Raw genomic sequence first — 12,002 nt, forward strand, 5'->3', positions numbered from 1 at the left:
ACTAAGTATAAAACTATTGCCAAAAGTGAGACCTGACTTTAGGCCCCGTTTACACTAATACGTTTTGGTTTTACCGCATAATTTTGGCTACAGTTACACCTTCCGTCTACACTACCCTGGAGTTTTCGAGCCCTGAGCTATTTGGAAACACTGAAGAAGCTTGGAGGATGGAGGAATGGAGACATCTGAAAAAATGGACACGTGGCTGGAGACATTTGTCTATCTGATTGGGATTTTTCTCAATATTAAGTGGACAAAGTTCAGTTTTGCATCCTTTCCTTGTAAGTTCAGACTTCCCAGGTTTGATATGGAAAAAAAAATACGGAGGAAACGATGGGTATAACGTTTCACATCACCCTGGTTATTTTGTTTCACTATCTTAACAATAGGATGAAAACATGATATAAGGAACTGTCTACTTTTGATACTAGTAACTTAATAGACAACAAAATGTTGAGGCATTGTGTAGCTACATATTTATATGAGCGTCATCTTCACTGTATACATATTTATAACAAAACAGAGCCTATAACATTACTTCCTCCATTCATTTTCATTGAAAAATACAAAACATACCCTGTCTCTTTTGCTGAATATCAATATTATAATAATCAATAATGCCCATTATAAAAGTATAACGTGCAATAAGTTTATACAATATAGAATATAAAGCAAGCAATCAGTCAAATGTGCAGAATCAGTGTACATGGTTACATGAATTAATATATTAACTTAACTTTGCGCTCACCCATAACACGTTACCTGAGAACAAGCAATAGATTCAAAAGACCAAAGAGTTGTTGAGACCAGATGAATTAAATATTACGTTTAACAACTATAGTGATCCAGCGATAGTTCCTTGATGAACTGTCCGACATGCGCTGTTATCACCTGGGTTTTTTTGCTGAAAGCACATGCTGACTGCCTGGAGCTCAGACATTCACATACGCTGCAGCGCATGCCAGAGTTTGTGTGTCGTCACATGATGTGTGTTTCCAGCGATATTGTGTGGACGGAGATCTTTTGAGAAACGCTTGGTGAAACGCCAGTGTGGACGCGGATCATTTTCATTCTTAAATGGCGTTTTAAAACTAAAACATATTAGTGTAAACAAGGCCTTAGTTTGTCACACAAAATGTAAGTCTTGACTTTATATTACATCTTGTGTGGACAATGGTGTTCCAAAAGTAAGCAATTTTTGTTTGCTATTGTGTCCTCCAGAAAATATTGATAAATATTAAATGAACTACTATATAAAATGTAAACAGCAGAAGAATAGGGACAATTAATTATTTATGCTGACTATTTATAAATAATCTGCCATTAGTAGAACTGGACACCTTTCAACAACAGCTGAACACACCATAAAATCTATAACTATGTCAGTACATCCATCTCTATTATACTATTGTCCTTCCACTGTTTGCATCAGTTACAATTAACAATCTTTAATAAATCTTCAATACTAAAAAACGACTATCAAACTACTAGGATGCCAAAAAAGAGATTAAAGATATGGTCAGAGGAGCACCTTTTGGGTCTCAACCAAGAGGAAAAAAGGTCACTTTGTGCTACATCATATCTGCTTCACTGAGCAAAATAATGTTGCGTATGCATCAGTAATCTTTTTTTTTCCTGTTTGGTCAGCACTCATAGTTTCCTGCATCTGCTGTGGGCACGTGGTAGGCTAAGAAAAGTGATGTGTAGGTGAGAATAAAAGTAAAAACACAGGTAAGTTTACAAACTTGCAAATGATTAAATGTTCACATGGTTCAGTCTGTGTTAACCGTTGAAAAATGAAGATTTAGAGAAGTTCCAGGTCTTACCATCAGTGGGCGCCATGCACATGCAGTCATACTGCGTGACATAGTCGATTTTGAAGTCTGAGTTGATGGGGTAATAATGGGCCAACTTCAGCATCTTCTTGAAAGCGTCATAGATGAAGATGAAGCTGATCAGCGAGGAAAAGCCTTCTTCTGTAAATCGGGTGAAATACTGCACCAGAAAGCTGGCATCAGTGGCCACCAGAACTAGGCAAAAGAAGGCTGACCACAAACCAATCCAAAGTCGAAACTCTAGATAGTCAAAGTCATTCTCCCTGTGAAGGATAGGACACAAATCATAGTTTTTTGTTAGTTTTCTGTAGTTTCCTAAAACTATTTTAACCCATTAACTGCCTGCTCTACCAAACGGTTGACCATATTTTGGCTGTTTTAATTAATGACTTTTAAAGTCATTTAAAGAATGACTGTTTTATATAATGGCTTACACACACAGCATTGTTGGTTTACAAAAAAATCAAACATCCTGTTGCACTCCTACACTTGATTTTTGTTTTATTGTAAAAACAAAAGAAGAAAACATCTTAAATGAGAATCTGAAATGATTATTAAAGATGATTTAGTATTAAAAATTAGTATAAAAATGTTTTATTTTGATTATGTTTGTAAATAAATCGGTCCTACACTTCAAATTTTTTAGATTTTTCATAGTATACATTTTGTATTAATTCCGGTACTTTTACCATGAACCAACACATCAACCATTTGGTAGAGGCTGATATTTTAGAAATTATGGGATGTAACAACAACATCCATTGAGTGTGTTAGCTAGCAACATTAGGAGTTAAGAAATGCAATCCAATTTTTTTTCTTAGTGGGGCAGGTTAGAGATCAATATTTTTAACCACCTTAAGAAATTATACTCTATATTTTTTTGTGGTTCAATGAGTGGGCCAAACAGAATGTGTGGACATTATTTGCTATTTCTGTGCAGAATTTTGTAAATAAATATGCAGATTTATGTGGAATAATTTAACGAATATAGTAACTAAATGCATAAAGCATAATTAAAAAATTTACTTCTTTACTTTTACTTAAGATTTAAAATGCTAATCCAATATGATCGATTTTTTGGTAAAGTTTCTTACATATTATCTACTAAATTTAAAAAAATAATAATAAAAAATATAAATATATACTTAATTTTTAGAAAATGTTACTTTACAAAGAGTATAGTAAATAAATCATATAAATGTTTGCATATTAGTCAACAATATTCCTGAAATTATTATAAAAAATGCTTGAATATATACTGATACAAGTTTACATAAGTAAATAGATAAACTTAATGATGGGTAAAAAACATCTGTGTAAATCCATTAATTAGGCAGTGACTTGCCTAATTAACCTAATTAATCTAGTTGAACCTTTAAATTGAACTTTAAGCCGAATACTAGTATCTTGCAAAATAACTACACAATTATTATGTACTGTCATCAGGGCAAAGACAAAATAAATCAGTTATTAGAAATCATTTATTGAAGCTATCGGTTAAAAAACAATTATTGAAAAAAGCTTATTAAAAAGCACACAGGAAACTTTTTAAAAACAATTAAGTTTTCACACAAGGACTTTTTACAGTATAATCAATGATGAAAAACATTTTGTGCAAACTTTTATTTCAGGAGTCTGTGAATAAAAAGGCAGCAAAAAACACACACACACACACACACACACACAAAAAGAACTAAACCATAAACACAATCTACAAAACCTCATTAATAAATCACTTCATTTCCCAGAAGTGATGTCAAAATGTAATAATTTGCCTAACATTTGTAGTGTTAAATGAGATGAGGACACATTTACGCAACTTCATTTAACTTATGCAACTTTATTTTCCACTGCAAAATGTGTGCTCTCTCTGAATGTGCTTAAATGCTCATGAGGACGTGGTCAGTATTACATATTCTTACTAAAAATAACTGATAGAAAGCAGACTGATGCGTTTACATGCTTGACAATCAGTTTATGCTTATACATTTATGTCCTTTCCATGATAAAGGAAAAAGGGTTAACCCATATACATCACCATGTGCACTCTCAGCTTATTAAGCGTAATCAGGTTAAGAAAGTGCATGAAAACACACCAAATGTAATGCATCACTGCAGAACCATTTACTTCTAATACTATTAAATTCATTAATCTTCTTTTACAGCTAAGTCCCTTTATTAATCAGAGGATGCCACAGCGGAATGAACCGGTAACTTATCCAGCATATGTTTTACGCAGCGGGTGGCCTTCCAGCCACAACCCAACACTGGGAAACACCCATATACTCTTGCATTCACACACAATTCAGCTTTTTCAATTCACCTATAGCACATGTCTTTGGACTGTGGAAGAAACCAGAGCACCCGGAGAAAACCCACGTGAACACGGGGAGAACATGCACACAGAAATGCACATCCCCACAAAAATGACAACTGACCCAGCTGGGGTTCAAACCAGCTACCTTCTTACTTTGAGGTGATCGTGCTACCCACTGCGCCACCGTGTCGCCCCACTATTTATTTCTTTAACAAATTATCTTTGACACAGCATGTGAAGCTATGACTAAGGGCATTTACCAAGGTGGAAGAACAAACTCAGGATTAAAGGATTAGTTTTGGGTTGACAAAACCAAAATAATGCAATCCGACTTTGTTGGTACCATGACACTGATCATCAACTCTCTCTGTCAACTAAATCTTTAAACGGAGTTCATGGGGCGTGTGCGCATGAAGGCATGACATTAGCAGCAAACAGCCAATCACATTACTTGAAACTGAAAGACACCGTGATTTATTTCTCGAAAGACAGTAGATTTAAAAACACTAATAATTTGAAAACATTTTATACAGCAAGATAAAAATAGCTGTCTATGAATGAGAACAGCTAAAAGAAAACAGATTCATAAGTGGATTTGTGTAGTTAGTTTGTATAGTTGCTAATATGTCCTGTACGGTTATACAGAGACTCACAAGTCAAAGCTCATTTGTAATATATATATTCATTCATTCATTTTCTTTTCGGCTTAGTCCCTATATTAATCTGGGGTCGCCACAACAGAATGATCCGCCAACTTATCCAGCATTTGTTTTACGCAGCGGATACCCTTCCAGCTGCAACCCATACACACATTCATACACACTGGGAAACATCCATACACACTCACTCACACACATACACTACAGATAATTTAGCTTACTTAATTCACCTATAGCATATGTTTATGGACTTGTGGGGGAAACTGAAGTACCCAGAGGAAATCCACGCGAACACGGGGAGAACATGCAAAGTCCACACAGAAATGCCAACTGACCCAGCCGAGGCTTGAACCAGTGAGCTTCTTGCTGTGAGGTGAACGTACTACCAACTGCGCCACCATGTAGCCATATTTATTGATTTATTTATTTATTTATTTATTTAAGGGGTGACCAACTGGAGATCAACCTTCATGCAGATTTTAGTTGTAACCCATATCAAACACACCTGCCTGTAATTATCAAGTGCTGTTCAGGTCTAAATTAATTGGTTTATGTTTGTTTGTTCAAGGTTGGAGTTAAAATGTGCAGAAAGGTAGATCTCCAGGAACAGGGTTGAGCACCCCTGATTTATTTAAAAGCTTTATCTCCTGATAAAAAATAAATAAAGCTTTAAATGTTTATCTGTAACTAAATTGAATGAGAGAGTGTATGAGTGTCTCCCAGTGTTGATTGGATGGGCATCCGCCAGATAAAACATATGCTGGATAAGATGGCGTTTCATTCCACTGTGGTGATCCCTAATAAATCAGGGACTATGCCGAAGGATAATGTATATCATATAAACTACTAGCCAAAATTTGGAATCAGTGAGATTTTTTAATGCTTTAATAGAAGTCAAGTCAGCGATTCTACAAACTGTTTGTGAAATATTATTACAATTTTATAAAACCGTTTCCTTATCGAATGTAGTTTTATATTTAAGTTATTACTGTGATTCAAATCTGAATTTTCTTCATAACTCCAGTCTTCAGTCTCACATGATCCTTCAGGAATCATTACACAAAACCAAATCAGAAAAAGTTGGGACAGTATGGAAAACGCAAATAAAATATGACAAATTTACAACTGAAACACTTCATCACTTGGTGTCTTCAGTCCTAGTTCCTAACCCGGATTCCTCGCTGTGCTCCTGTGTCCCCCACAGTCCAATCACATGTGGCATAAGTGAATTGAATAAACTAAATTGGCCATAGTGTATGCGTGTGTGTAAATGCAAGAGTGTATGGGTATTTCCCAGTACGGGGTAGTGGCTAGAAGGGCATCCAATAGTTGGTGGTTTATCTTACTGTGGCGACCCCTAATAAATCAGGGACTAAGCCGAAGGAAAATGAATAAATAAACTACATTCAATAAAATAACAGTTAATAATAATGCATTTCATAATTGTGCCGTTTTTACTGTATTTTCTATTACATAAATGCCGCCTTTGTGAGCAGAATCTTATTATAGAACATTTAAAAATCTTACTGATTCTAACGTTTATATATAGTGTATTGTATATATCATTAAAAATTATTATTAAACTAAAATTGCTTATGTGTAATTACAGATATAATATTTATATAAATCATCTAAAGTAATAATAATTTTTTTATGCTAAAAAGTGTTTTACTGCTTAGTGACCTCTAATTTAATTTAAAAGAGAAACTGCGTCACTTTGTTCAAAGTTGATTGGTTGGATTAGAAACTGGTTTTTGATTTCTAATCCAGAACATAAGCTGCTCCGGAGCAGGTTAGCCATGCAGCAGAAGATACCATGGCTACAAAAAGTGATTAAAGTCAAGCTACTTTCATGGTACACAAAAAATACCCAGGATTTGTACAAACTAAATTTAGCTGACTAATTCAGCTTCAAGGTACAGGCTCCAGCCCTGGAAATAATTATTTTTTATTATCAGTTTAAACAGAGTGGTTAAAGCACCTGCTGAAGTTGAAGAGCAGCCTTTCAAACACCAGCACTGGCCCTGTACTGCTGAGGATGATCAGTGGTTGTCCGCCCAGGAGACAGAAGACTGCACCAGTCACCGCTGTACCCAGAAAACTCTCCAGCACACCCTTCAACACACACACAATGTGGAAGAGTCACATGGTTAATGAAAATCACAATCACAAAAATTATTATTATTATTTTTATTTTTTTTTATTATTATTATTATTATATCATCAAAGAAATGCTAACATGTTATATTGCATAATTTGATTGGTTTTATTATTATTATTATTATTATTAAAATAAACAATATTTACAATTATTAATAAATATAAAAATGCTTTTTTTTATAGAATTTTTAAATTGTAACGCCTGATTCACACGGGGCTTCACACAACACTTGACGAAGGGTGTGTCTGAAGTTGGGGCTGACGCGAGCGTCATAGCAGCATCAGCCAATTAAATTTGTCCACAATCGGCTACTGTCGGAGCTAGGATATTTGCATAAATCTGATTGGCTGATGCTTCCATTGGCGCTTAAAAAGTTGAGAAATCCCCAACTTCTCCAGTGAGCATTGCAGACAGATCCACAATTCAGTTTGGCAATGCTTGACATCATCCATTCAAATGGGATTGACTCATTGACGCTGACGCCCTGTTTGAATGGGGCTTAAAAGTGACAGCATACACTATAAATAATGTTGGGTTCCAGACAATTCCTTTATGTTTAAGTTAAGATTTAATCGTTTTTTACAAATTTAAGTGAATTGGAATTAAGTTGTCCCAAAAACTCTTTAGGAACTGAGTTGTTTCGAGTAGTTTAAACAAGCAGCAAAAGTCATTTTTGTTTCAGTGTAACTAGCAAAAAAGTAAAATTTAACTTTAAAAAAGCCAAATAAAAAGATTTCACTGGTAGTTTTAGACTTTTCCTTCCTGTTTATATTAAAAAAGTTTATTGAGGACTTAAAATTGTTAATTGTTTAAAATGTATTGGTGAAGTAGGGAAAAAAATCACATTTTCTGCAAAGAATGTCAAATCTCTTTAAATCCCTGTAAAGACTAGACAAGGCTAAGGGAAATTCATTGTTTACAGACATATTAATTGCATTTGGAATTTTATGTGTTTTTTTGTTTTAACCTTGGTACAAATGACCTTGCATTTTAAGATAACTTGGGTTGTTCTCATGCTTGGCACATTTTTGTTTGATTAAAATAAACAGTGAAGCAACTATTTTGTGCACTGCTTTAACTCCTTTAAACATTTAATAAGCTCTTCATTTTTATCTGGTAAAATTGTTTTTGGTACGATCCATCATGAATTATACATCAAGAATTTGTATCATTTTAAGTGTCTTTAGATTCTGCAAGACTCTTTAAAGTGAACCGGGGTTTAAAATGTATACATTTCTGGTTTGGTAAGGATCAAAATATAAGTGTGAACATGCAATTAAAGTTACTGTAAGAATTGTAATCTAAAACAAAAAAACAAAAATGGTAACACTTTAGTTATCAATTCTCACTATTAACTGGTGACTTTTTACATGCCTATTCTTAAGATACTGGCTATTTAATTAACTTAATCAATTTGTGTTTGGGCGCAGTGGCGCAGTAGGTAGTGCTGTCGCCTCACAGCAAGAAGATCGCTGGTTTGCCTCGGCTGGGTCAGTTTCTGTGTGTTTGCATGTTCTCCCTGCATTCATGTGATGCTCCGGTTTCCCCCACAAGTCCAAAGACATGCAGTACAGGTGAATTGGGAAGGCTAAATTGTCCGTTGTGTATGTTTGTGAATGAGTGTGTATGGATGTTTCCCAGAGATGGGTTGTGGCTGGAAGGGCATCCACTGCGTAAAACATGTACTGGATAAGTTGGCGGTTCACTCCGCTGTGGCGACCCCGGACTAATAAATGGACTAAGCTAAAAACGAAAAAGACTGAATGAATGGATAAATTAATGATTTGTGTTGGGACAACGTGAATAAATTGTGTGGAACCCTGCGTTTTTTACAGTGCAAAACGATTATGGTAACTTAACAAATTTAAGTAGATTTAACATAAAACAATTAGGTTGTCCCACAAAAATCTCAAGGGTTGTTGTTTTAACTCAGCAAATATACTGTTTTTCAGTGTAATGATTTGTTAATAACGAGCATTGTATCTTAAAATAAAGTGACCTAAAAAGCTTATTCAAAGAAAAGGCCTAGAATATAATCTTAATAGATCCCTTAAATGTCATTTCCCCTGAATGCACATAAAGTTAATAGTCTCGTTTTAGTAAAAATATTATCAAAATCACGAACTCTTTATAATCTCCCCAAATTTAACAAGTTTAACCATAAATTAACCATTAATTAAGCTTTAACCTGAATTAACCATTGGACAATTTTAGATCACAAGACCTTGCGTATTACATATAAGCGCTTCTATGTAAGTAGTAACTAACCCTGCCTTAAATAGTTTATAAAATCTCAATATTCACTAAAATCCCAATCATATTTGACTCTAATAGCAAATATTGTTTATGAAAACTATCAACAAGCAATTTACATCCTTTTTATATCAAGTAACGCACTGTCTGTGCATTTCCCACACAATCTGAGTAAAAAGTGCCTGATTATGACTAACTCAGGCCCACTCTGGGAAATACAATCTAGTCCAGAGAGGAATGTCTGTAATTGAGGTGTAAAATTACCTCTTCATCTGTCTTTTGACCTTCGCCAAATACCGTGACTAAAGCTAATTATCTTGTTGTTCTGCCTGGAACATTTTCATTAGACATTTAGACCTTTTGTTGAGTAAAATAACAAACAACAGTTGACTTGGAAACTACTTTTGACATCCTGTTAATTAGTCGCTATTCTCAAAGGATGGTTCTCCCAAAACTGAAAATTCTGTCATCATTTATTCACCGTTCAGCAGACAAAAAACATGGTTTGTAACAAGTGAACACAAAAGAAGATATTTTGAAAAGTGTTGGAAACAGGTGACGATTGACTTTCATAGTATTTGTTTTCTATAGAAGTCAATGATTACCGGTTTCTAAATTTCCTCAAATATCTTCCTTTTTGTTTAACAGAAAAAAAGAAACTCAAAGTTTGAAACCACTTGAGGGTGAGTACTTTTTTGGGTGAACTATCCTATATTGCTTATTTGAAATATTAAAGTACACTCAAAAAAAATGATTACTGCTGCTTGTTTGAACGACTTATTTAAAATGAGCTGAAACTACACAATTCTTGTAGTTTCTTTGGCCAATTTATTTGTTTTATGTTCAGTCCACTTAAATTTGTAAACTATTAAGGTAACTTAAGCGTTTTGTGTTGGGACAACATGAAGGAATTGAGTTGGTCCAACTACATGGTAAGGGGATTTGTAGTTCCCAGCATGCTTTCCGTGGCATTGAATTAAAAGAGGGAAATGTTGACAATGAAAGTAATCTTAGGTGTTTAAAGTTAATAGAAAGACTTGTTAAGAGTTCAATCTTCACTTTAGATTTTCAAGTAATGTTTTGATATTTGAGATTTTGCAAAAATCTTGCAGAAGCACCCATGCTTAGGTTTTGGCAGCTTAACAATAATGCAGTTTATTGCTTGTTCAGTGAGCACAACTGTCCTAAAATTAGTTCTGAGATTAGTCTCAATCAACTGTATATGTAACTCATGAAATATGCTTAAAAATGGCTCTTTTAGTTCATTATAACTTCAAATAAAACTAAGAGACTTAGAATTGTACGACACATAATAGACATACATGATATTATCATTATCATTATCAAGTTAAACACAAATACAAATGTATTTAAACTATTATTTGATAAAATCATGTTGGACCAACTCAATCGCATTTAAGTGTGTAAATAGTTTTTTTTAGTTGCTGCTAAACAAATTTATTGGATGAAAATCCTGCCCTCAATTAAATTGAGTTAATCCAATGAGTTATTGTTTTGAGTGTATAAACATTGATGCATAAATAAACCCTTATAAGCACAATTTTGCCTGGTGGCAAATACTGCAAGGGTTCCCTGAGCTAAAACATTGACTAGCCAACAGCGACCTCAGCATTCATCTTTAAGACAGCTAAATATATGATCTATGAGACTTTAACTTACTAAAATGACCTTTGAACTCGAGGTAACATTTCAAAAAGAGGGCAGAGAAGAAGGTGCTCCCAGTGTGCGTCAGTTAAAGATTGACCGAGATTGAATTACATTGTAATCCCTGGTGACATTTGACTGAATCTTATTTAGAAAGTCTCAGGCACAGACGGCATATGCTGCATTTTATATTCGTACACAGTTTCTTTTGATTTTAAGCTGTGTGTTCACCTGCATGTTTTCTGTGGCATCGCCCAGCAGTCCTCCAAACGTGATGGCATTGGTTACTGTTCCCAAATAGATGAAAAGAATGGCAGACAAAGACTGGATGTGTAGCGAGTCATAGAAATCGCTGAAGAAAAAAGGGGCTTTTCTTTTGACGTCAAGAATAAGGCCTCCACAAAACCTGGTGACCAAAATGCAAAATGTATTAATTAAATCATTAGATTTTAACTTTCGACTCATAGTTTATCTTAAACTATTTTCCTCTATTCAAAGATGTATATTTACAATGTACATTGAAGTTCAAAAACACTGAAAAGTCTGCCTTTAATAAATAAATAAATAAAAAAATAAATAAAAAAATAAATAAATAATATAATATAATATAATATAATATAATATAATATAATATAATATAATATAATATAATATAATATAATAAATAAACATGCAAAAAATAAATAATAATAATAATTATTATTATTATTATTATTATCATCATTATTACTATTTTTATTATTATTTATTTATTATATTTTTAATTTATAAGAAATAACATTTTATATTATGTTAAATATGTATTTATTATTTAAATAAAAATATTTACATTAATTAATAAATTCAACAAAAATACCTTTTTAATAAAACTGTAAAACTGACAACTCAATTTTTCAATGCAATGAAAAATCACAATTAGAAATTGCACAATACAAATATTTCATTGGTGGTCTTAGCCTTTTGTTCTTGTTGTTTAATTGTGTTAATGTTTTTTATTGGTTTTATTAATTGGTAATGTGGATTAAATATGCAAAAGCAACACTAAATAGTATGGGGCAGTTCTTTACTAAAGGTCAAGGCATTTCAACACCAAGGCTGAACTGTACTTGAAG

At 33.5% G+C, this 12,002-nt stretch overlaps 1 protein-coding gene across 2 annotated transcripts in view; it reads right to left on the bottom strand.

Annotated features, from left to right (window-relative positions):
- Positions 1-12,002, bottom strand: part of slc4a4a (solute carrier family 4 member 4a) — a 127,945-nt gene that overhangs the window by 30,591 nt on the left and 85,352 nt on the right. For both annotated transcript variants that reach the window (XM_056458362.1, XM_056458363.1), the window contains 3 exons: positions 11,122-11,296; positions 6,793-6,926; positions 1,827-2,098 (listed from right to left, as the gene is read on the bottom strand). In XM_056458362.1, coding sequence (XP_056314337.1) covers positions 1,827-2,098; positions 6,793-6,926; positions 11,122-11,296 — 581 coding nt within the window. The remainder of the gene's footprint in view (positions 1-1,826; positions 2,099-6,792; positions 6,927-11,121; positions 11,297-12,002) is intronic.

Source organism: Danio aesculapii, chromosome 5, assembly GCF_903798145.1.
Source record: "Danio aesculapii chromosome 5, fDanAes4.1, whole genome shotgun sequence".
NCBI classification, from domain to species: Eukaryota; Metazoa; Chordata; class Actinopteri; order Cypriniformes; family Danionidae; genus Danio; species Danio aesculapii.